Here is a 22,741-nt window from a genome sequence, read left to right as displayed (position 1 = left end):
CATCACCCCGAGGAGGGCGCGCACCGATCCCTCAGGGGCGCCGGGGCTGCGCCGCAGCCGGGCTCCGCGGGATGCGGCTCCGCGGGGAGCCGCGGGCACGGGGCTCGGGCAGCCTGCGCTGAGCCGGCGCAGCCGCCCCCCGGACCCCGGCGGCCAACCAGCCCCGTCGCCAGCCGCACCGCCAGGCCCGGGGACCTGCCTATAAATGTGATCCCCGCACCGCCACCCCGCCGCCGCCACCCGCCCTCCGACATACCCTCCCTCCTCTCCCGCGGTTCCATCCCTCCCCCTGCTCCCCTCCCCAAAGACGGTGTGTGCCCCCCCGCCCCTTCCCCCCCCCGCGCGCCAGTGCTTTGCCCCCCGCCAGTCACGGCCATGGAGCTCTCGGAGGTGCGGTGTCTGAGCGACAGCGATGAACTTTACACCATCAACAGGACTCCCCCCGGCAGCGGCAGACCCCAGCGCCTGCTGTGGCAGACGGCCGTGCGCCACATCACCGAGCAGCGCTTCATCCAAGAACACAGCAGCAGCAGCGGCGGCAGCAGCAGCGGCGGGGGCAAGGGCTTCAGCTCCGACGAGACCTGCTGCCCCAACCACCACCCGCACCCGCCGCACCACCACCACCACCTCCGGCGGCAGTCGGCCGGACGGAGTTTGGGCAGCGAGCGCCACAACAACGGAGGCACCAAAGTCTTCCCGGAGGGCACAAGCAGCAGCGGAGACTTGGGCTTTCTGCCCCTGGACTGTGCCCCCAGCAACTCCGACTTCTTCCTCAACTGGGGCTATACGTATCGCGGGGTGATCTTCCCCACTCTCCGCAACTCATTCAAGTCTCGGGACTTGGAGCGCCTTTACCAGCGCTACTTCTTGGGTCAACGGCGCAAATCTGAGGTGGTCATGAACATCCTGGATGTGCTGACCAAGCTGACCCTACTATTCCTCCACTTGACCCTGGCCTCTGCTCCCATGGACCCCATTAAGGGCATCCTCTTGGGCTTCTTCACTGGCATCGAGGTGGTGATCTGTGCCTTAGTGGTGGTCAGGAAGGACACGACCTCGTATACCTACCTGCAGTACAGCGGTGTTGTCACTTGGGTGGCCATGGCCACACAGATTCTGGCGGCAGGACTGGGCTGTGGCCTCCTTGGGGATGGCATTGGCTATGTGCTTTTCACGCTTTTTGCGACCTACAGCATGCTTCCGCTGCCACTCACCTGGGCCATCCTGGCTGGACTGGTCACCTCTGTCCTGCAGCTTGTCATGCAGCTGGTTATCCCCAGGTTCGCCGTGACTTCCCTCAACCAGGTACCGTAGTGAGGAGAGGGTGGGAACAGTCCTCTTTCTCCATCTCCCTGAGTGAGAGGAGGTGTGGGGTGTCCCAAAAGATCCCTTCCCTTTTAATCAGGTGCTCAGAAGTTCATTACCTAGAGAGGAGATCATGGGCAAAAATCAACCTTCTTGCCTCCTCCTCTTCAGTCTCCCATTGCCCATCCCAGTGTTTCACCTCAAGCTGGGAGTTGGGACACTTTCTAACCACTCTGTCCCCTCTGCTTGTATATTCACTACATTGCTGTCCCTTGAAAGAGTGCTGGGGAGAGAAGCTCCTAGGGGAAGTGGGGAGGATGGGTCATTTATTATTCCCCTCCCTGACTTTTAGCAGTGGTTTGGGGTTTGAGATGACTCTGTCTTGCTCCCATTTTACTTGCTCATGCCTTTTAACTCTGAATCTGCTGGGGGAACAGGTACTTTCAAAATGTGAGGGGCAGCTTGATCTGAGTTATGGGAAAACAGGAACAAAGCATGCTGCTCTTTTGCAAGGAGAAACCAGTGAAACCTCAGTGAAACCAGAGCAAAGCTCCCCCAGGAGATTTGATGTGAGATCCTAGGCTGTCTTAGAGGATGCTAAGAATCCTTTTCTGCTGGTGGTCACAGGGCAAACACTGTTGTGCTGAATCCTTATGAGCGATGTTTAGGACAGAGTGCTGGTTACATGGTGGAGTGTTGTCTGGTGCAGACTGCTGACAGGCACTGGTCAGGATGGGTCTTAGGGGTTAAAACCAGGTCTCACCTGACTTCATACTCAGATGACTTCTTCCACAGAAAAGTGAGAATGCAACAAACTCCCCGTATCCCTGCAAGGCAGGAAAACAGCAGGTAACTAGGACAACTTGATCCCGGAGATTCTTGCTGCTCCCTTTTCCCTTCACTTCCCAGACTGTCACAGCTCAGTGCTACCAATATTTCATAGTAGATTATCATCTCCATTTGGCTTGCTCCATGGACTCTGGGAGAAAAGGGTGGAGACACTGTCAGATAACCCTGAAAGGAGGGAGGGTGCAGAGGAATTAGTTGTCAGTGGCACGTGAGTGCTGGGACATGCAGCTGGAAAGTGACTGATCTTGCACCTGGAAGTTTTGATGCCTGTGATTCTTGGGGCACATCTACCTGTCTTAAACTCTGGTCCTCCTGAAACCCCTGCCCACCCCCTTACTACATGCACTTGTTAGCTGTGGGCTGCCTGACCTCATGTCCCCGTGATTGTGCTCACCCTGTTTTGGGAAAAGCTGCCCCGGTGTGTTGTGCCTGGCTGAGCCCTGTGGATGTGAGACAATTGGGCTGTGGCAGAGGTGTTGCCCAGCCCTTGGTGATGTGCTGATGAATGAACTGCAGCCACACCATGTCCTACTCCCATGCACTGCTGGTGCTATTAGTGGTGGGTCAAAAGCTGTGTGAGTTATGCTGATTTCTTAATTTACTTCCATGTCCTCTCCTGGAGCTATGAGTAATGCTCTGCTATCTCATTACGCACCAGTATCCCAGCTGTTTAGCTGCTACACATACACACACACATTTCCCACAGACATTTCCCAGGAGAGATAGTAATATCTTCATTTTGCAGCCAGTTGTGTGAACGAACTGCCTTGGAGCGGTGCACAATGAGAGATTACCAGCCAGATGATTGCCTTCATGAACTACATATATAAATCTCCTTAACAGGATCCGTGCAGCTGGTCACACGTCGGTGATGATTAACACCGGCTCCCGCCTGCCCAGGGACCACTTTACACCGCCCGCCGCTTCGGCCCTTTGCCTCCAGTCCCTACGGGAGAGGCCGGATCCTTCCCCGCCCCGGGGCTGGCTCCCACCCCGGTGCCAGGGAAGCTTGGAGGGGTCGGAAAGCCCCTGGCTCGGGCGCGGAGGGCAGCGCGGGGGGTGCGCGGGGCGCGGAGCGCGGCCTCCGAGCGCTGTCCGCCCGCGCGGTGCTGAAGGCGGCCCGGGGGCTCCCTCCAGCGGCCCCGCAGGGACCGAGCCCGCCCGCGGCCCCGCGCCCCTCCACGGCCCCGACCCCACGGCCCCGACCCCACGGCCTCGACCCCACGGCCTCGACCCCACGGCCTCGACCCCACGGCCCTGATCCCACGGCCCTGATCCCACGGCCTCGACCCCACGGCCCTGATCCCACGGCCCCAACCCCACGGCCTCGACCCCACGGCCCCAACCCCACGGCCCCAACCCCACGGCCCCGACCCCACGGCCTCGACCCCACGGCCTCAACCCCACGGCCCCAACCCCACGGCCTCGACCCCACGGCCTCAACCCCACGGCCCTGATCCCACGGTCCCGACCCCACGGCCTCGCACCCCACGGCCCCGACCCCACGGTCCCGACCCCACGGCCCCGACCCCACGGCCTCGCACCCTCCCGCGCCCCTCTTGCAGGGCGGGCCGGGGCTCTGCGCCGGGGCTCCGGGGAGCCGGACCTGGTGCCCGGGTGAGGCACACTCCTACTTTGGCACTTTCTATTGTTGCACCATTTTCTTACTTTTTGCAAAGGATTGCTGAGCCCTCTCGAACGTTAGTGAATGAGGGCTTTTGCGGCTGAAGGATATATAGCTATTGCTTCACAGGTGAACACGGGGAATTTAAATGACTGTGTCATCAAGATTATGTAGGAAATCTTTGGGCCAACAAAGCCCTCTTCCTCCTGCAAGCAAAACACTCTCTTTTATCACAAGGCTTATTTTCTCAGGTAACATACAGCATCTTCCTTTCAAAGAAGCCTTACAAGACTAAATGAACTATTTGATTATGTAGCAATATCTGTGAGCATCTTGCTCTGCCTCAGGATGCAGACAGATGCTTACACTGGACTAAAACCAGGAATTAAAGTACGCAATGAAAGAAAAAGCAAATGGTAAAACTCTGGTCATGGTACAAATACTGGGTTTTCCATGGATTTTTTTGAAATCAGGATTTCATGCAGGGAAAATACTGAATCAGTTCTGAACAGAAAAAAATGTCTGCCCTGGAATCAGTTTAGTACTGTACCCAGAAGCATCCATGGGCAAAATGGTCATGATCGTCTTCTCAGTCACGCAGGTATACGTCAGCCGGACATTTATCTAAACTCATAAAGTTGCAACAGTTACACAAGAAGAAAATCAATTGCTTCCATGTGTTTCCCCCTAACCTCTTAATTAAGCTTTGTTTTCATTGATAAGTTTGTTCACAAGCAGTTCAAACCATTAGTATTGCTGCACACAAGCATGCAGTACTACCGCCTGGTTCACTGTTTGTTGTAGTTTTCATGCATTACCATGAATACAAATAGTGCTCTCTGTTCATCTTCTTTTTCTTGCAGTAACACTTAAGATGTCACTTGATTTTTCTTCCCTTGCATCTCAAAATTAATTTGGACAAGCATCCTAGAAAAAGGTGAAGGAGAAAGGTTTGAAACTAGATTTTCTTAAAGTAACAAGAACCAAAAAAACCCCATAGACTCACTAATTTCAATCATGGCAAATGTTGAGTGTTTCTGGGGGGATATGACCACTCTTGACCCAACTGACCCCAACCTGAAATGCTGAGGAATGTGCTGTGGCTCAGCTTGAGAAAAACCATGAAAAAGGGACTGATACCATGACTTAGCTAAAGGCTGCACCACTACTGACTTCAGATTGGGTCAGGAAGCAAATGAGAAATAAAAGATCTTATTGGTAAACAAGTGCAGCGCATGGATTTGTGTGCCTGACCAGATGCCATGCTGGGAGTACTGTTTGTCTCTGACATTCGCCAAAATCAAAGTTTTATTTGTATTGCATTCATTCTTACTTTTTCCTGGGTAATAATGTATGCAATCCAAAATTTCAAAGACCACATATGTGTTTCAGAAATATGGGGAAGAACAAACAACTCAGAGCTCCTTCATGTTATGTAACATAGGCAGATGATAATATAGATATGAATTTTGACAGGCTTGAAATTATGCAAACTACACACATACTCTGGATTTTAATCCTCTGCCTTTGCACTTTTCATTCACATGAGCAAATTCCACCAGAGTCAGTTAGACTACTCTCGTTACTAAATCACATATATAAGGGATACCTTGAAGAGCCAAGTCCTAAATTTTGCGTATTAAATAAAACTCTAAAAATACATTTAGAAATAACCTTGAAGTGGGTAATACTAAGACTGGGTAAAAATCATTCTTTTCCCTCTGTCTTTTCAAGCCTAGGCAGTTCTGTGAATTAATTTTGCCCCTGCTTATTTTTTCCCCAGATCCTCTCTCAGGGTTATTAATAGAGGGAAAGGCAGGGTTCATGAAGTCACAAGGAGCCCTACAGAGATAAATCTGTGTAATTTTACAATGGAAACTGACAGTTTTTGCGTGTGTATTTCAGCTACATGTTTCCAAAATCTGATCATAGATACCAGTATTGAGTACATGCAAAACACACCCATGTCTTCAAAATTTCTGATAAATCTTGTGGAAAATCTATTCAATTTGTATATTGACATTCCAAAGTTAGCTACCATTTGAGAAGCAGAATCAAAGCATTCCACCTTTATCCTCATGTTTGATTTTGCAGCATTATTTGCTATGTGTTTTTGTGCCATAGTCTTTTGTGGGCAACTTATAACTTGAGTGTGTGATTTTAGACTGGATTATGAACTGCTTTCCTTTTATATCCTGTAATATCACCTGACCAGTATCAGTGGGTCACAGCATAATTAGATTAACATTGGATACACTTTTCTCTGAAGCAGCTGCATCATTGTTGTGCTAAGTAGGGCAAATGCACTAAGTATATTTACAATTTGATGATTAATTGCCTCCAATATGTAGGAACTCAGGCAAAACCATGAATGAAACCTGCTTTCATCAGTGAGTTTCAGCTTAGAACAGTCAGTGTGCTTGTTCTCAGTAAAACTTACTTTGCTAGATTTAATGTGACATTTTTTCTGCTGTCAGAACACTTCTGGGTTGTTTTCAAGGGTTTGTTTTTTGCTTGTTTGTTGTTTTTCATGGCCTAGAAAGAGGCATACACGCCAAAACAGCAACATCTAATGCAAAATAATCACATACGAGAGCACTGCACTTACAGCTCACAGCAGATCATGTTTGAATGATCCTTATTACCCTGTACAGAAGAATGAAGGGGATAAACATCTCCAGTTCAGCTTCTTAATGCACTTCTCAACACGGTCAATGACATCATTGGAACAGGGAAGAGAAGGAGGCAAAACTAGAACTGTTCAAGGGATTCTTCTTTTTTCAGGAGGCAGAGAAGGTGGAGGGTAGAACAACGTCTCCTTACCTTTTCCTTATTTCCAAAATATCTGGCTATGCATGAGATAAACTAGAGTGTTTCACATAAAAATTGAAATTTAGTAAACAGAAAAGAAATTATACTTTTTAATTAGTGCTTGGGTTGATGGAAACTCCAAACCTGAAAATCCTTACTCAGCTCCTGCCTGGCCCTCTGTTCCTGCAGGCACTTTGTTAACATCATGTTAACATGACGTGTTATGGGTCCAGGCAAGTGGGCAGTGCCATGGGTGGGGAATGGACTGAAAGGCAGCACCCACTGTGTGGTGGAAAATGTCTCCTTTTCAAAGTGGCAACCTGTCACAAGTGGGGTCCCCAAGGGATTGATTTTGGGCTCACGCTGCTTAACATCTTTGTAAGTGATCTGGAAGATGGAATCAAGCATACCCTTACAAAGTTTGTCCATGGTCCCAAGCTGAGGAAGGAAAGGAGAAGCCACCCTGCAGGAAGATCTGGATTGTCTGTAAGAGTGGGCTAGAAAGAATCCAGTAAAGTTCAACAAGAACAAGTGTAAGGTATTGCATCTGGGAAAACATAATCCAGAATTTCAGCACAGGCTTGGATCTGCCTGCCTGTGAAGCAGCTTTATGGAAAGGGATCTTGGGGTCCTGGTGGACAAGAAGTTCAGTATGAGTGAGTAGTTGCAGCTGGGGCAGAGAAAGCCAGCAGGAGGCTGGGCTGCATCAACCAGGGCATCCCCAGCAGAGATCAAGAATTTGCTATCTCAATTTACTCAGCACTTGCCTGGCCTGGAATACTGTGCTCAGGTTTGGTCCCTGCTATGCAAAAAGGGTGTGGACTGGCTGGACAGAGTCCAAAGAGAGGCCACAAAGATGAGCAAAGAAGGGGAAAGCCTGGCATGTGGGGAAAGGCTGAGAGAAGTGGGCTTGTTTAGCCTTGAGAAAAGAAGGCTTAGAGGAGACATTTTCACCCTCTGGTATTGAAAGGATGGCAACAAAGATCAGACTCCTTTTTTACAAAGAGTCATATGGAAAATGTGAGGGGTAATGGGTACAAGTAACTCTTGGGGAGATTCAGATTGGACATAAGATGAAAAATTTTTGCAATGAGAATAATCTCCCCAGGGAAGTGGTCGATTCCCTGACATTGGACACTTTTAGGATTCATCTGGACAGAGTGCTGGGCCATCTTGTCTAGACTGTGTTTTTGCCAAGAAAGGCTGGACCAGATGATCCTGGAGGTGCCTTCCAACCTTGCATTCAATGAGTCTGTGATTATCACAGACTATTACAATCACATTTCTCTAAGTGTAGCCTTCTTGCCCTTAACTGTGCTTCTGTTTCTGTGCATCCCATGAAGTACCTCAATAACTCTATGTTAATGTTACCAGCAGCCCACCCTACCCAGCATCCTGGGTAACAGGACACTGTTCTACTTGGAACACATTTCGCAGTTGTACTACACACACACCACCTGTCTGATGTCAAAGTCAGTAGAGAAGGTTGTTGTGCTCTTCCTCTGTGTAAAAAAATGTGGTAATGAAAATGCCCCTGGGATGTGGTAGACCAAGGTTTGAATGCCTTTTTCCCCAGAGGGGATTGAAATCTCTCTCTTACCTCACCAGAGAGTTTCCAAAGCAAATCGTCCCCCCATTCCTAGCACAACTGTTCTTCTGTGAAGATAAAAGTTTAAGATTCGATGTGAAAAAAGAAAAATTAAAAAAATAATAAACCTGGCTCTGTAACCAACTGATTATGGAATTCATCACTGGAGGTGTCCTTGGTCAATATTATAGTGTTTTATATAAGGTTGTTAAATCACTCCCTTGAGCACAGGTCCCAGCCAGCAAACTGTACAGTCTGATCTCCACTCTGATATGATGAATCTTGAACCTCCTTTTCAGAGTGCTGAAAAGCCCAATTATATAGGGGAAAACATCACAGTGATTCTCTAAATGCTAGGGAAAACCGAGGTTTTAGACATACTCCCTCTTTTTCGTAGTTCCAGAGCCTTTTTGCATACTGTGTAAGGATCTGTAAGGGCATGGTGGCAGCCAGCGTAGGCTTCTGAATTAAACTTTAGTAGTTGTGTGTCTGCAAATGAGATGCTCAAGGACCTTGCTTCGTGGCTTATGAGCCATTTTTTCTTCATCTTGCCTTTTTTACAAAGACAAGTTCTGTCACTTGCTCTGCTCTTGGTGCAGTGCAGCTTGTACCTATCTCCAGTGCACAAAGGACTGTAGAGTTGCAATCTGGCCCAAGGAGGGAGATGAATGCAAATCACTTGGTTAGTGCTGCAGTGAATCTTGAGCATTTTGTTAGCAGCCTCACTCATTCCAACCAGGGATGGAAGAGACTTGGCTCGTCAAAAGTGATCAAGCACAAAAAATCCTGAGTACCTGGCATTTCTTGAAACTAAAGATTTTTCTAAGGGATATTATTAAGGCCTGACTTACTCACAGACTTCCAACAACTTCATTTAGTTCCTTGATTTAAAGCCCACAGAATGTAATATAAAGAATCCCAAAGATATTAGGATTTTTAGGTGAACCATGAAGATGACTTCTCAGTACTCTCTTTAGGGAAAGTTTTGCTCATAATCCACATTTCTTCTGAAAGAGAACACAAATGTGGACATACAGCTCCTCTTGGAATCTCTCTGAATGAGCTCTGTCATGCTTATCTCTCCAAACAGCCAGGTCTGCTGACAGAGATATCAGTGTGGTGCTGCTTAATCTAGAACAAAAAACATCAGGAACTGTACACAGGATGAAGTGCAAAGCCAGGCAGCCATTGGCTGACAGAGGAATATCTCATCATACGAGTTGTATTTATTAGCAACTATTTTAAGAAGTGTTGCTATTTCATTTGTCATTCTTCTGCTGCAAGGTTTCATGCAGTTAGCCCTAGAGGAGAGAAGAAGGCTGCGGAGTTCATTAATTAACCATTGCTGCAGTCTGAGAAGCAGCTGAAGCATATCAGTGTAAAAAAAACCTAAACTAACACCAGCCAATTTTTTTTTCCACAATCACAACAAATAATTGTACTTTTTCCAGATGCTGGTGTTATAATTTTGTATGATGCATTAGTTTTAATCTAGATAACAGTAGCCCCCAGTATAAATGAAATAATGTCTGAGTTCACTAATACAATTTTTTACCTCGATTTTGTTTTTCAATTTTGATTTAATCATCACTGCAGTTTTGTATTTTCCTGTATCCTTATTTTCCTTTCCCTTAAAAATAAAATGCAGAAATCCTTCTTTAATGAAATCAATGGAAAAATTCAACAGTGTCAGAATCTTAATTTTGAAAATCAGTTTATTTCTTTGGATGGATCCAATCTTCAGGCACTTTACTATTTCTTCTTTGTTCCAGCTCTCCTGCTTCATTTACCTTGCAGCTGTTCAGGGATAGTGCTATCTATTCTGTTGCTTTCGGTCTACTACAGTAGAAGGCTCATTCATAAATCCATAACTATCATCACAATGCAGAGAAGAAATAATATTAACCAGGAAAATGAGTCAGCACAGAAGAACTAAGTTATATTACACCATGTAGCAGAGATTATGTAATTCTGGAGCTAGTTTAGGTAAAGAAATTACTTAGATCTCCCAGAAATTATTCAAATAATGCATAAGGTCTAGATATACACATTCTTTTATCCTATGATTGTCTTGTCATATGGGAAAGTAACTCCAATGCTTATTAATATTAATACGCTTCATAAGCATGCTAGACAGGGTTATAATTGACATAGAAATCATCCCACATGTGCTCAGTATGAGTCTAATTTAATGTGCAGATATTCATGTTCTTTTAGAGGAAGGAGTAATAGTCACCACAAATTTCAGCTAGGGATTGGGAAGAAGGATCATGCACATTCCATCACTTAATTAATCATTGGTCTGTGGTCACCCACACACATCATTAAACATTTCAGAGCTTCATTTGATTTGAAAATTTGCCTTTCTCAGCTGCTGTAATCTCTGACTAATATGTTCAATTGCTTTGAGATTTTTGTGTAAAACATTCAAACATCTTCTATGATGCAACAAAAGAGGAATACTGCATTGGCTTCTTTCAGCCATGCACATTTTTTGTTGAAATATGAATACATTGAATTTAGTGGGAATGCATGCATTTAACTTTATTCTTTCTTTAAAGACCTGGTTCCACATGATTCTCTTTAGAGTTGGAAGGTATGTCCTATAAGGAGAAGTTAAGAACTCTGGTTTTGTCTAGTTTGGAGAAGAGGAGGCTGAGGTGTGACCTCGTTGCTCTCTAACAGCTTCCTGAGGAGGAAAAGGGGAGAGAGATGTGCTGAGCTCTCCTCCCTGGGACCCACTGACAGGACATGTGGGAATGGTTCAAAGCTGAATCAGGGAAGTCAGAGAATGGATATTAGGATGCATTTTGCTACCCAGAGGATGTTCAAACTCTGGAACAGGCTTCCTAGAGAAGTGATCAATGCCCCAAATTTTTCAGTATCTTCAGAGGCATTTGAACAATATCCTTAATAATGGGCTTTAACTTTTGATCACCCCTGAAGTGGTCAGGCAGTTGGACTAGAAAGCTGTTGTAGATCCCATTAAACTGAAATTATTCTATTCTATTCTATTCTATTCTATTCTATTCTATTCTATTCTATTCTATTCTATTCTGTTCTACTTCAGCCTGATCATCAGTGACTCTAACATCCACCTGTATGGAGAAGATGTAAAAGTAGGTGCCATATAAGAGTAAGAGGACCTGGGAATGCTGGTCAACAGGTGCCTGAATATGAGTCAGTGTGTGCTCAGGAGGTCAAGGAGGTCAGTGGCATCTGGGCTGTATCAGCAGTAGTGTGGCCAGCAGGACCAGGGCAGGGATTGTCCCCCTGTACTCAGCACTGCTGAGGCCACACCTCAAATCCTGTGTCCAGTTTTAGGCCCCTCACTGCAAGAAAGGCATTGAGGGGCTGGAGAGTGTCCAGAGAAGGGCAATGGATCTGGGGAAGTTTCTGGAACACAAGTCTGGTGAGGAGCAGCTGAGGGAGCTGGGGGTGTTCAGCCTGGAGAAAAGGAGGCTCAGGGGGGACCTTATCACTCTCTACAACTCCCTGAAAGGAGGCTGTAACCAGGTGGGGGTTGGTCTCTTCCCCCTGGTAACAAGAGACAGGATTAGAAGATGTGGCCTCAAGTTTCCCCAGGAGAAGTTTAGATTAGATAATGGGAAAAATTTCTTCCTCAAAAGGATTGTCAAGCACTGGGACAGGTTGTGCATGGGAGTGGTGGTGTCACCATTCCTGGAGGGATTTAAAAGTCATGTAGATGTGATACTTAGGGATATGGTTTAGTGATGGACTTAGCAGTGCTGGGTTAACTGTTGGACTTGATGGTCTTAGAGGTCTTTTCCAACCTAAATGATTCTATGATTCTTTGTAGTAACTTATTCTTGAAACATTAAGGGTGTAGTATACCTCAAAATGATCAGAAAGATTTATGGTAGATTCCTCCAGGATCTGAAGGTCCTTGAGAGAAGCCAGTGAAAATTCTTTTTAGAGACTTAGGCAGAACTTAAGTCATATGAACTTGCCCAATCCTTGCCCAACGATTGTACAAGTTTTACAAGTTGCTGTAACTTTTTGACCTCCAAAATGTAGTCAAGTGTCACTCTGATTGATGCTATGACAATTTACATGTTCTTTGCAATCCTGAGAGTAATAGCAGCTTGTTGACACCAACTGGAAGAGAGGAATTTATTATATATATTTAATTTGTGCCAATGTGATTGCTTTTGTTTGCTGTGTTCCATTAGTCACATGAGAGACTGTAAGAAATACCAGGAGTACACATGAAGTGTTCCCGTTTTCTATGGGATGGCACAGGATGGTGGGGCCTCCATTAATCTTCTTATAACCTCAATAACTCTTCATGCTTAGAAATTATTTTTTTAATGACTTATTACTTTCTTTCCTGAAAAAATGTACTTGTGTCTGGTTTTTCTTAGGGTACATTTTCTGATGACAGTCACTCTTCTTTGCTAACACTGCACAGTAGATTATCTAACACAATCATTCAGTTACTTCAAATCTCATCAACAATCAAAACAATAAAATCTAAAAGCTTTAAGTACAGAACTCCCTGAGGTAATGTGACTTTGGAGAAGGAGTGTAAAAGAATGCACCTTAACATGTCAATTATTTTAAGAAAAACTCTCATATGCACAAAGATTGGTATAAGTTTAAGTTGTTCAGTGTCCCTTAGACTTTGTGCAAAGAGTGTTAAGGTAGTTGCTCCTTTCCTCTTCAAGCAGTTAACAGAACTTTGCTGGCCAGATTGCTTTCCATGACACCAGAATGTGCTAACTTCCACACTGCGTTTACAAATGTTCTATCCAAGTGCATTTATTTAAAAGCACTTCTGATGGTGTACAAGAAGGAAGAGGATTTGAGGTCACTTCTGGTTTTCTTCTGCAATGCAAAGCTTCTGTAATTTGACTTGACAGAGTCTTTTTTTTTTTTTTTTTAATCTAAAAGCAACATATATGTCTAGTAAGATTCCATATTTAAATTTCTAAAGGTTCAAACCAGATTCATAGATTTACATATATTTTTATTATATGATGCAAATACTCAGCAAAAGCAATGTTGTGAAATTTCATGCTTTATTCCCTTTTTTGTAACTTGCTTTCAGGTTCAGTAATTACATTTGCAAGTCAAAATAATATTTAGTCTGTCCCTAAAGTTTGTGTATATCTGAAGATGGTTTATAGGTGCAATTTAAAAATGGAAAATATGCACACCATTAATTAAGAGATGTTTTTTTCTAATTACAATCATTAAACTATAATCTGAAAATCAAACTCTCATATTGTGGCTAATAGCAATATGGATTCAGCAGCTTCAGATTTTAAGAGAATGTGAAAGGTGTTTGGTCAAAGATTAGTGCCCTTTACTACAGAATGACAATTCAAGGAATCTCAGACGAAGGAAGAAGAAAATGCTAGAGCATCCTACAAATAAGGAAAGAATTAAAAATGCAAACCATAAGCACATACATAGACAGAAAAAAACCTCAGATTTTCTTACAGACTTTGTGTGAAACCTGTGGTCTCCAAAGCACAGAAGGATAGGTGGTCACAGAAATGATTCCCAGGATAGATATCTGGCCTAAAGTCCATTTTTCAAAGTCATCTAGGAACTTAAAAATATAGCAAGGTACTGAGGGAGAATTTCAACACTCCACAAGCCAAGGGACTCCTTAAATCACTCAGTGGTTTTAAAAGTGTCTTGTGGGGCTCACTGACTCCCACCAAATTCACTAGAGTTTAATAATCTTATGTGCAGACAACACTAAAGTGGGAGGAGTGACTGATACACCAAATGACTGTGCTGCCACTCAGAGGGACCTCGGTGGGCTGCAGAAATGGACTGACAGGACCATCATGGAGTCAAAGAATCACAGTATCCTTAAGGCTGGAAAAGATCTCTAAGACAGAGTCCAGCTGTTAACCCAGCACCACTATTTTCACCATTAAACCATGACCATAAGTGCCACATCCACAAGCCTTTTCAAGAGTCCCAGGGATGCTGACTCCAACACTTCCCTGTGCAACCTGCGCTTGATCACCCTTTCAGTAAAGAAATGTTTACTAATAATCAATCTAAACCTCCCCTGGAAGAACTTGAAGCCATTTCCTGTTGTCCTGCCACTTACTACCTAAGAAGAGACCAACCCCCACCTGTCTACAACATCCTTTCAGGAAGTTGTAGAGAGTGATAAGGTCCCTCCAAGCTTCCTTTTCTCCAGGCTGAGTGACCCCAGCTCCCTCAGCTGCTCCTCATCAGACCTGTGCTTCAGCCCCTTTCCCAGCTCCATTCAGCAGAAGGGAAATGTGACATTCTGCACCTAGGTGGGAAAAGCCCCATGAACCACAAGAGACTGGCAGCTGCCCAGATGGAAAGCAGCTCTGCAGAGAAGGCCCTGGGGAACCTGGTGGACACCAAACTGACCATGAACCAACAGGCTGAAGGCCAGTGGCCTCCTGTGCTGCCTTAGGCAGAACGTTCTCATTGGGTTGAGGAAGGCAATCTTGCCCCTGTTTGGTCCTACTGAAACACATCTGGAGTGCCAGGCCCGGTGCTGGACTACCCAGTACAGAAGACACATGGACATGCTGGAGGGAGTCCAGAGAAGGCCTTTGAAGACCTGCCAAATGAGGAAAGGCTGAGAGAGCTGGGACTGTTCAGGCTGGAGATGAGATGGAATGGGGGGGGCGGGGGGAGGGTGGTAATCTGATAATTATGTATAAACAGATTATTCTAAAATAAGGAGACAGAGACAAACTTTTCTCAGCAGTGCCCAGAGACAGGAGGACAGTGAATGTGCATGAACTTAAATGTAGTATATTCCACTTAAATACCTTTTTTTACTCTAAATGTGAATGAGCACTGTTTGAGGTTTCTTAGAGATTTTGTGATGTCTTCATTCTTGAGAATATTAAAAATCTGACTGGACAAGACCCTAAGCAACTTGCAGGTGATTCTGCTTTGAGGAAGATCTGACAGTATGATCTCCAGAAGTCCTTTCCAAACTCACTAATTCTGTGATAGCAGTACAGGTATAGTTTCAAGAACATAGATACAAAAATCTACTCAGGATCTGGAGGGCAGAACTAACATCTGTGAATCCAGACTGAACATGGTTACATGGTCATGTGCAACACACACCTCCTGTGATCGCAGGGTGAGACTGGTTTACAGTCTGTGCCTTCTGCACACACTTTCAGCCCATTCTATCCTCAGGTCCTGGGAGGGACTTGCCTGCAGGCCTGTGTCATAGAATCATGCAATCATTTAAGCTGACAAAGACACTTTGGATCATCAAGTTCAACCATAAACCTAAAACTACAGAGTCTACCATATGTCATCAGCTCTCGTTTCTTCATGAGAGTTGTTCTATGGGCTTATCACCATCATATGGTTCAAAGGTCAAAGCAGAAACCTTGCCTTCCCCATCCCCATCTGGTGACATCAAGCACTGCCAGAGCACAAGCTTATAGCAAACATCAGCACACGCTCCCTCCATGCTTCTTTTGGGGAACAATTCTGTCTCCACCTCCTAGATCTCTGTGGTCTGTGCAGTATTAGAGGTGGGAGAGTTTGAAGAATATCAGTAATACATGTCCTTTCTTTCCACTAGCAAAAAAAATTCCTCTACCAGTACCAGCCATTCAGTTTCACATGGTCAGGTTGCTACATAAGTATTCAGATATGTGATATAAATGTGTGTGTGTACTGTGGTCTCCCCGGAGCTTTCTCAGCAGTCTTAAGTGCCAAAGAAAGCTGGAGGCAGGTTTATCCTTAGGCAGTCAGTCTACCAATGTTAGAACAATGTTTTGAGCAACAGATACTACCCTTTAAACAAAAACAAAAATAGAAACTAACCCTGTCCCGAGAAAGCACTGATGATCTTTAAACATACGGTTTTTATTTGCAGTGGATCCTGCTTATTTTCAGTACTTCCATAGGACAGAGGATTGCTCTAGAGTAAAGGAAAATGAAGAGACAGCTGTGACAGCCTTCAAATAAGGAAGGGGTTGCTATGGAAAGGAAGAAATTAATTGTTCTTTGTTTGATCTGTAGAGATCATGAAATGATGGGTTAAGTTAAGGAATAGTTACGTTAGATAGTAGGAGAAACCTTGAAAAAAAACACCTAATAACAATATCTTAAATAACCTCATTTTCCTTGGAAGGCTTTACCCTGAGGTATAATTAAACAGTTTAGAGAGGCAATTTTTAGGAGTGATTTAGGTAATATCCAGGACCCTGAAGCATGGGTTAAATGACTTATCAAGGTCCTCTCATGCCCTACTTTCTATAATTAAATGATACTTGCTCCTAATTTTGACTATGATGCAAAGGGTTCTCAACCCCCATTTCAAAAGAAGTAAACCATTTCATATATATTATGACTGCTGCTCTGAGGCTGATGGATTAGACTGAATTATTTTCATTTATGTAGCCTGAAATGCTGCAGCTTCAGGTATTTATATTTGTGGTTTGCTACAGACATGTTGGATCAAAAAATTAGCCAATAATATTGTTGATGCTGCAAGAAAATGACAGAATCCTATTGTCTCTTCCAAGAGAGTAACAACTGGTGAAGAGATGGTATTGCCAATAAAGTCATGTTGCAGACAAAGAGAAGAGTGAATCTGTTGATTGAATAGGGGCCATTTTTGCCCAGTGAAAAGTATTTTTCAGGTCATCATCAGCTCATTTTACTTCACCTTTAATCTTCCTCATCTCATGTCATTAACCTGGTCTGATATATTTATTTTCATGTATGTATATATATAAATATATTCAGAGGACCAGTGTCACTTTAGATTCTCTCTATTGTATAAATGTGCATATACAACTTACAAAGAATAAGAATTTTCCTGGCTGTTCCTGCTCTAAGCAAATATGCCAGTAATTGTGAACATTAAAAGATATGTCTCAGAAATCTTTGGGACTACAGCTGACTTTAGGACTATTCTTAGAGATGTGGTACACATGAAAATAATGGAAAAAATGTAGGGATACATAAGTAAATATAGAGATTAATTCATGCTTGCTGAGTAGCTGGACCATCATTAAGAGGTGGAAGAGTCCTGGCTCTAACTTTGCATCTAAATACATCCTAAGCTCTGGGAAAGCTCATGGAACAGCTTTTCTCTTGCCAAGTTTCTCTATGTCTGACACCCATGGTGGGTCCATTAGACCAGAGGCTGCTTTCTGTCTCTGGAGTAACAGAGCACCTTCCTTAGGGCTGAGCATCCCACTCTGACAGGAACAGGGAGCTGGACTTTGGAACAGACACAAAATATTTCCTTCCTTCTCCAGTAAAGAGAAAGGCCTTAGTAGCACACAATTTTAACTCAGGGAACCTGGTGGCTAATGTTCTCTTCAAGGGCAATAAATTCCGACCTTGGCAGAATATTTTAATCAAGTTTCTCATGTTGTGAAGGGCAATTCAGTCTTTCAGCAAAATGCTTTCATTTACAGACTACAAAATCAGTAGCAGCCATTCAGGGTAATTATAGAGACAACTTTAATGAAATATTTTCAGACAACCTTTTCTACTCCTGCCAGACACAGAATATCTTTGAAAAATGAATACTTTGCAAATTATGCTAGATTTTTTGTTCAAGGGAGAGGATGGTATTAAACACACAGGCAAAATACAGTTACGCTTGTTCTTAGTTGAAGTCAGGTCATAAGTAAAGGTAGGACATCCTGGTTTTTTTATCATTGTAATAATTTTTAAGATGTGCACATTGACAGTGTATGGCTTAGGATGCATTTTTCCAGAAATGTCTGGATCATCCCTTCCAAATGCAGTGGTATCGCTGTGTTCCTGAGAGCCCTGACTGGACTGGCTCCTGAGCTACCACCTCACAAGTCCTGCAGATCAGTGATGTCCTGTGATCCAGCAAAGAGTTTTTTTTGAATACTGAGGTCAGCAGGAGCTGACATCTCCCAGAGTAGGGATTTTGCAGCTCTGAGTGGCAATGATTCTTCCATTTCAGTTTTCCAGTTGAACTGAGGCTGCCACATGCTGCCACATGCTGCAGGTGTGTTCTGAATCTTAAATATCTCTACATAGCCACATTTTCCCTTCTGCGTGCCACCAGACATGTATCAACCTAAGAAAGGCATTTGCACACCTAAAAGTCTGAGTTTCTCAGAAATGCAGCTGTTGCACCACTTTACCACTTGCTAGGGAAATATAAAAAGTGTGAGGGTCATGTTTGGGGGTTTTTTAATTCCGCCAAGAACTGAAATTTTTAACATAGAAACACACATACTTTTAAAAAAAATTAGCACTTGATAAAACTGTTCTGGTTCTCTAGATTTGTGTTGCTTGTCTCCAGACATTGTTCTCCAATACTTGTTTTTTTTAACATCATCTTGTGAGGTATTTAGCCACAATGTTTTATTTTTATAATTAATATTTTTCTGCTTAAAAAATATTAATTGGCATGATTTAGAGTCTTTGTCTTTTTTTATACTCTTTGTGTAAAATACTAGATAAGAACATGTCAGAAGGTAAGAAAGAAGACCAGAATGCCTGGAAAAAGTTATTTATGATACTATACAGTGTATTTGTTGGAAAAATAGGTTAGGCTTGTATTCATACAACAATTAATCATGATGACTATAACAAATGGATTTGAATATTCATGAAGATGACCCCATGAAGAAGTAATTTGAACTTGTTTTTACTTAGAATTTAATATAGGTTACACACACAGTTACTGTACAGTGTCAGCTGTGAGATATCATCTTTATATCAACAACTAGTGAGTTCACAGTGCTGTCTACAGACATGGTTTAAATTGTTTTCAGCACCACACTATCTAAACAAGAAGAAAATAGCTTGAACAATGGAGCTTGGTTGTGCCCTATTTTACTTTAAGAACAGAAAATTTCATTTTCTTTTCAGTTTGAAACAATCTGACCAATGCTAACTGTCTGAGTGGCAGAACTTGTGCAGTAAGAGCTGATTTCATCCTTGTAGGGAAACCAAAATATACAAAACTGGTATCAGGAAAGAGCCATAAGTGATTCCCTAGGGTATCTGAAATGCTTTGTTTCACTCATATTCTGATACCTAACAGATAATATTGTTGGAAGAGACTGCTTAAAAAACCATCAGGGCTGGGATGAATATCTCTATCAAACAGATGGAAATCTGGATCAAGTGTTAAACTCAATGAAGTATCTCATCCTGTCATTACCTGTGACCTTTCTCCTTCAACCCTTTCATAGATTTAACTGCTAGAGCTGTCTGGCTTTCAAAAAGTATTAACCAGATGGAAGATCAGTTAATAAACTGATTGTCTTTGGTTTTTTTTTTTTTTTAAACTCACAAGTAATGTTCTCTCCATTGCCTGAAATTCCAGTAAGAAATCAACTTTATCAGCTAATTCTTAGTTGAAATTCTAGGATGGTTTTTGTGCCACAAAACACAGCGACATCAGCCTTGGTATTCATACGCCAGCATGTCCAAAACCACACCCAGTTTCTTTTCAAGCACTGGTCTGCTGAGTGCTCCTAAGAGCACAGTATTTACGTATCCTGACCGCAGTGATATTGACTTAAATATTAAATCCGTGAGCTAAATACTAAGACCAAACACTGCTTTTGCCCAAGAAAATTTTCTTTTGAAGGCAGCTTCTGTGTGAGCAGGTAAAGACTGACCTTGCTCCTTAGTGGGTATCTTTACACAACCCAAGCTGCAAAAAAGTCTGCATCATTCATGGCTGTGCATTGTATTAAACCTTGTACACAGCTGTCTTGCTTTAAATCATCTGAGGGCTTCTCTTGTTAGTTTATTTCCATCAAGTTTTAACAGTCTCCAGCAGTATTCCTTGAATCAGAAGGATTCAGTATTCAACATCAGAGATAGCAGTTGCTTTGCCTTGCGTCATTTATTTAATATTCCATGAACAGTCCAGTTTCTCTTTCTCATGCTTATACAAGCACAGAAAACAAAGGCATGGCTTGTATTATCAGGCAAGAAGAATTTGGCCCATGGTAAATATCAGGGTTTGATATTAATCCCATCCTTGTTTTAAACCTGAATAAGCCACTGCCTTCAAAGGAATTAGACCTAGATCACACCCCTGTCAGTGCAAAATGAATCCTGCTCTATATGTCTCCTCTGCTAGCAAAGTGTCAGGAGAAGCCTAATCCTTCATTATTTGTCTCTGGTATATTCTGTCAGCCAAGGACTGAATCAACTCTTTCCCACAGCACTCTCTGTACTTTTGATGTCAGTTTGACTTCCTCTAGCTCACCGCACTGAAGCGTTCACCATGACTAATAGCAGAACAACACCCACAGGTTTCACAAAGGAAAATGTTTGTCCTAGACTAACTCTCTGAGATAAAGTTTTAATCCAGCTGGTCTGGAATGTTGTAACCTCTCACGGCGTTTGTCTGGTACATTTCCATTTGCTCCCATGTCCCTTCCCTATTTTCTGTCCAGGACATCCCTTGAATGATAGTTTAAAAAACTTGAGAAAAAGCAGACTTCAAAGAAAATATCAAGTGACATTAGATACCAATAAAATTCCTGTTTAACCTTGAGTGACTCATGTCCTCTGCTGTGCCTAAGATGTGTTCAGTTCAGCTCTGGAGGACAAAGTCTCCTGGGCCATATTATCCAATCCCCAGCCATCTTCAAAGTTTCCTTGCAAGTTCATCCATATCTTCATGGGTTCTCCATTTCCTGAAGTCTCCCAAGGTCTTATCAGCACTGGTTCCCAGTGTGGTTAAGGATGCCTGAAATTCTGTGTACAATGAAGTCATACTACAACTACTTCCTTTATTATCCCCAAGATTTCTCCAAAGAGTACATCTCATGCTTGCAGTCCAACAGGGACAGCTAAGAAAATAGGTGTTTGGGGAATTTTCTTGATTGTTTTGGAGTTTTTCAAGGGTTTGCTAGGAAAGGACTCTAAAAACGGAATTGTTGAGTTCTGTCTTTTCCTGGTTTTCAGGAGATCATCACAGTTGGCAACAAAAGCATATACTGAGGGAAAAAAATAAAGACAGGAATATCAACTGCTTTTATTGGTGTTTTCCTCCAAAAAGTAATTTTAAATGGAAGCAGAGTATCCATAATGGGAAATTTGGAGAGAGAATATTATTTCTGGGCTAGCAATACCTAAAGCCTGATCTGGAGTTTATTCTTGTTGTCTCACACATCAATCAGCTGTAAATTCAGTGGCCAAACTCCATCACCAGTGACACCCGTGCAAAATGGCAGCCACTTATACATGTAATTGTGGGGAAAAGGTAGCCTTGAGACTGGGCTGCTGTAAAAAATGCTAATAATAAAGTGTAGTGCCTTGTTTCCAACACTGGTTTGACTTTTTTTTTTTTTTTTTTTTTTTTTTTTTTTTTTTTTTGGGGTGAATAGTTTAAAGAAAGAACAGCTGTAGGGAATGGTTTGTTTGCCAGCAGGTATCACTGATTAACACAGATAAGTGATCAATAGAGCTTCCCATCAGAATACAAGCAGGCTTTGAAGGACAGGGCTTGTTTGAAAAAGGACACTCAGCACTGTGATATCCCTCGTGTATTTTTCATTACCATTATTCTTGGCACTATTTCAGTTAAACTAATTCACTTTTTAATAGGTATTAGTCTCACTCTGACACAGACTAGAGTGGCTTTCAAAGGTGGTCTATTTCTTGATAAAGAGTTCAGGAGTAATTTAAGAACATTACGTTTTGCTATTACTTTCTTTTTTTCCATTATAATATCAAAATGTTTTGCAGAATCTTGCTTATTTCTTTGTCTTATGGCCATAGCTTGATAATTCAGGGGAAAATACATGCGACCTGGCCAAACATAGCTAGGAAGAATAATGAAAAGATTCTCTTTTGCAGTCTGCTGTTAAAGCTCTGCAGAATGTGCTGAGGCAGGGTCACCTGCACACAAATCATGACAATTGCCAGTTCCAGTGGGAAGAGACATGGACTATGTCCTGCAGGTAATTTCTGGGACATGAATATAATTGGTCAGATGAAAAGAGCAATGAGGTACGTCAGAAGAGATGAACAGCTGTCAGCCCTACAAACATAATTATTGCTCACTCCATTTTGACATCTTACTTTGGATAAGAGCCATTATCCAGAGCAATAAAAACAGCTGTGCAGTACAACACCCTAAAACCACTTAGCAGAAATGCACACTACATAATTCTGTTTTCCTTAAAATGCAGTTAAACTCTTTCCAATGCTGTAAAACAGCTACAATTTTTTTTCTTCTCCTACCATTACTCCTAATCAGTTGCATAATCTAATAAGGGAACTACTAGGATTTCTTCTGCTTTGGATGTCTGACACTGGCTTAGGTAAAAAAACTGTAATAATTTGAAAAAAATTTCCAAAAGTGACTTTCACTTTAAGCATCCTAGTTTTAGGTTGTCCATGCTCATCCTAAACTCAGTGATGCTCTCAGACTTTTCCAGACGAGGTGTCAGCTGGAATTTTTTGTCACTGAGATGATGTTTAATGCTTGGTCCTCAAATACTGGTACAACTCTACTGGGAGACAGTTATTTACAATTCAGATATCCATTCATGTAATGCAAAGGAAAAATTTATTATTTTGTAAGGGTTGCT

General features: G+C 43.0%; 1 protein-coding gene across 1 annotated transcript in view; it reads left to right on the top strand.

Moving 5' to 3' along the window:
- Positions 1–357: 357 nt before the first annotated feature.
- The window catches only part of ADCY8 (adenylate cyclase 8), a gene marked incomplete at its 3' end in the record, with an annotated part of 121,071 nt that continues 98,687 nt past the window's right edge, over positions 358–22,741 (top strand). Inside the window, exon 1 of the mRNA XM_082277133.1 lies at positions 358–1,305. Coding sequence (XP_082133259.1) covers positions 376–1,305 — 930 coding nt within the window. The 5' untranslated portion in view covers positions 358–375. The remainder of the gene's footprint in view (positions 1,306–22,741) is intronic.

Source organism: Coloeus monedula (assembly GCF_965178545.1).
Source record: "Coloeus monedula genome assembly, chromosome: 1".
Classification (NCBI taxonomy): Eukaryota; Metazoa; Chordata; class Aves; order Passeriformes; family Corvidae; genus Coloeus; species Coloeus monedula.
Note: the sequence above shows the minus strand (reverse complement) of the source record. Positions and strands in the feature narration are given on the sequence as shown.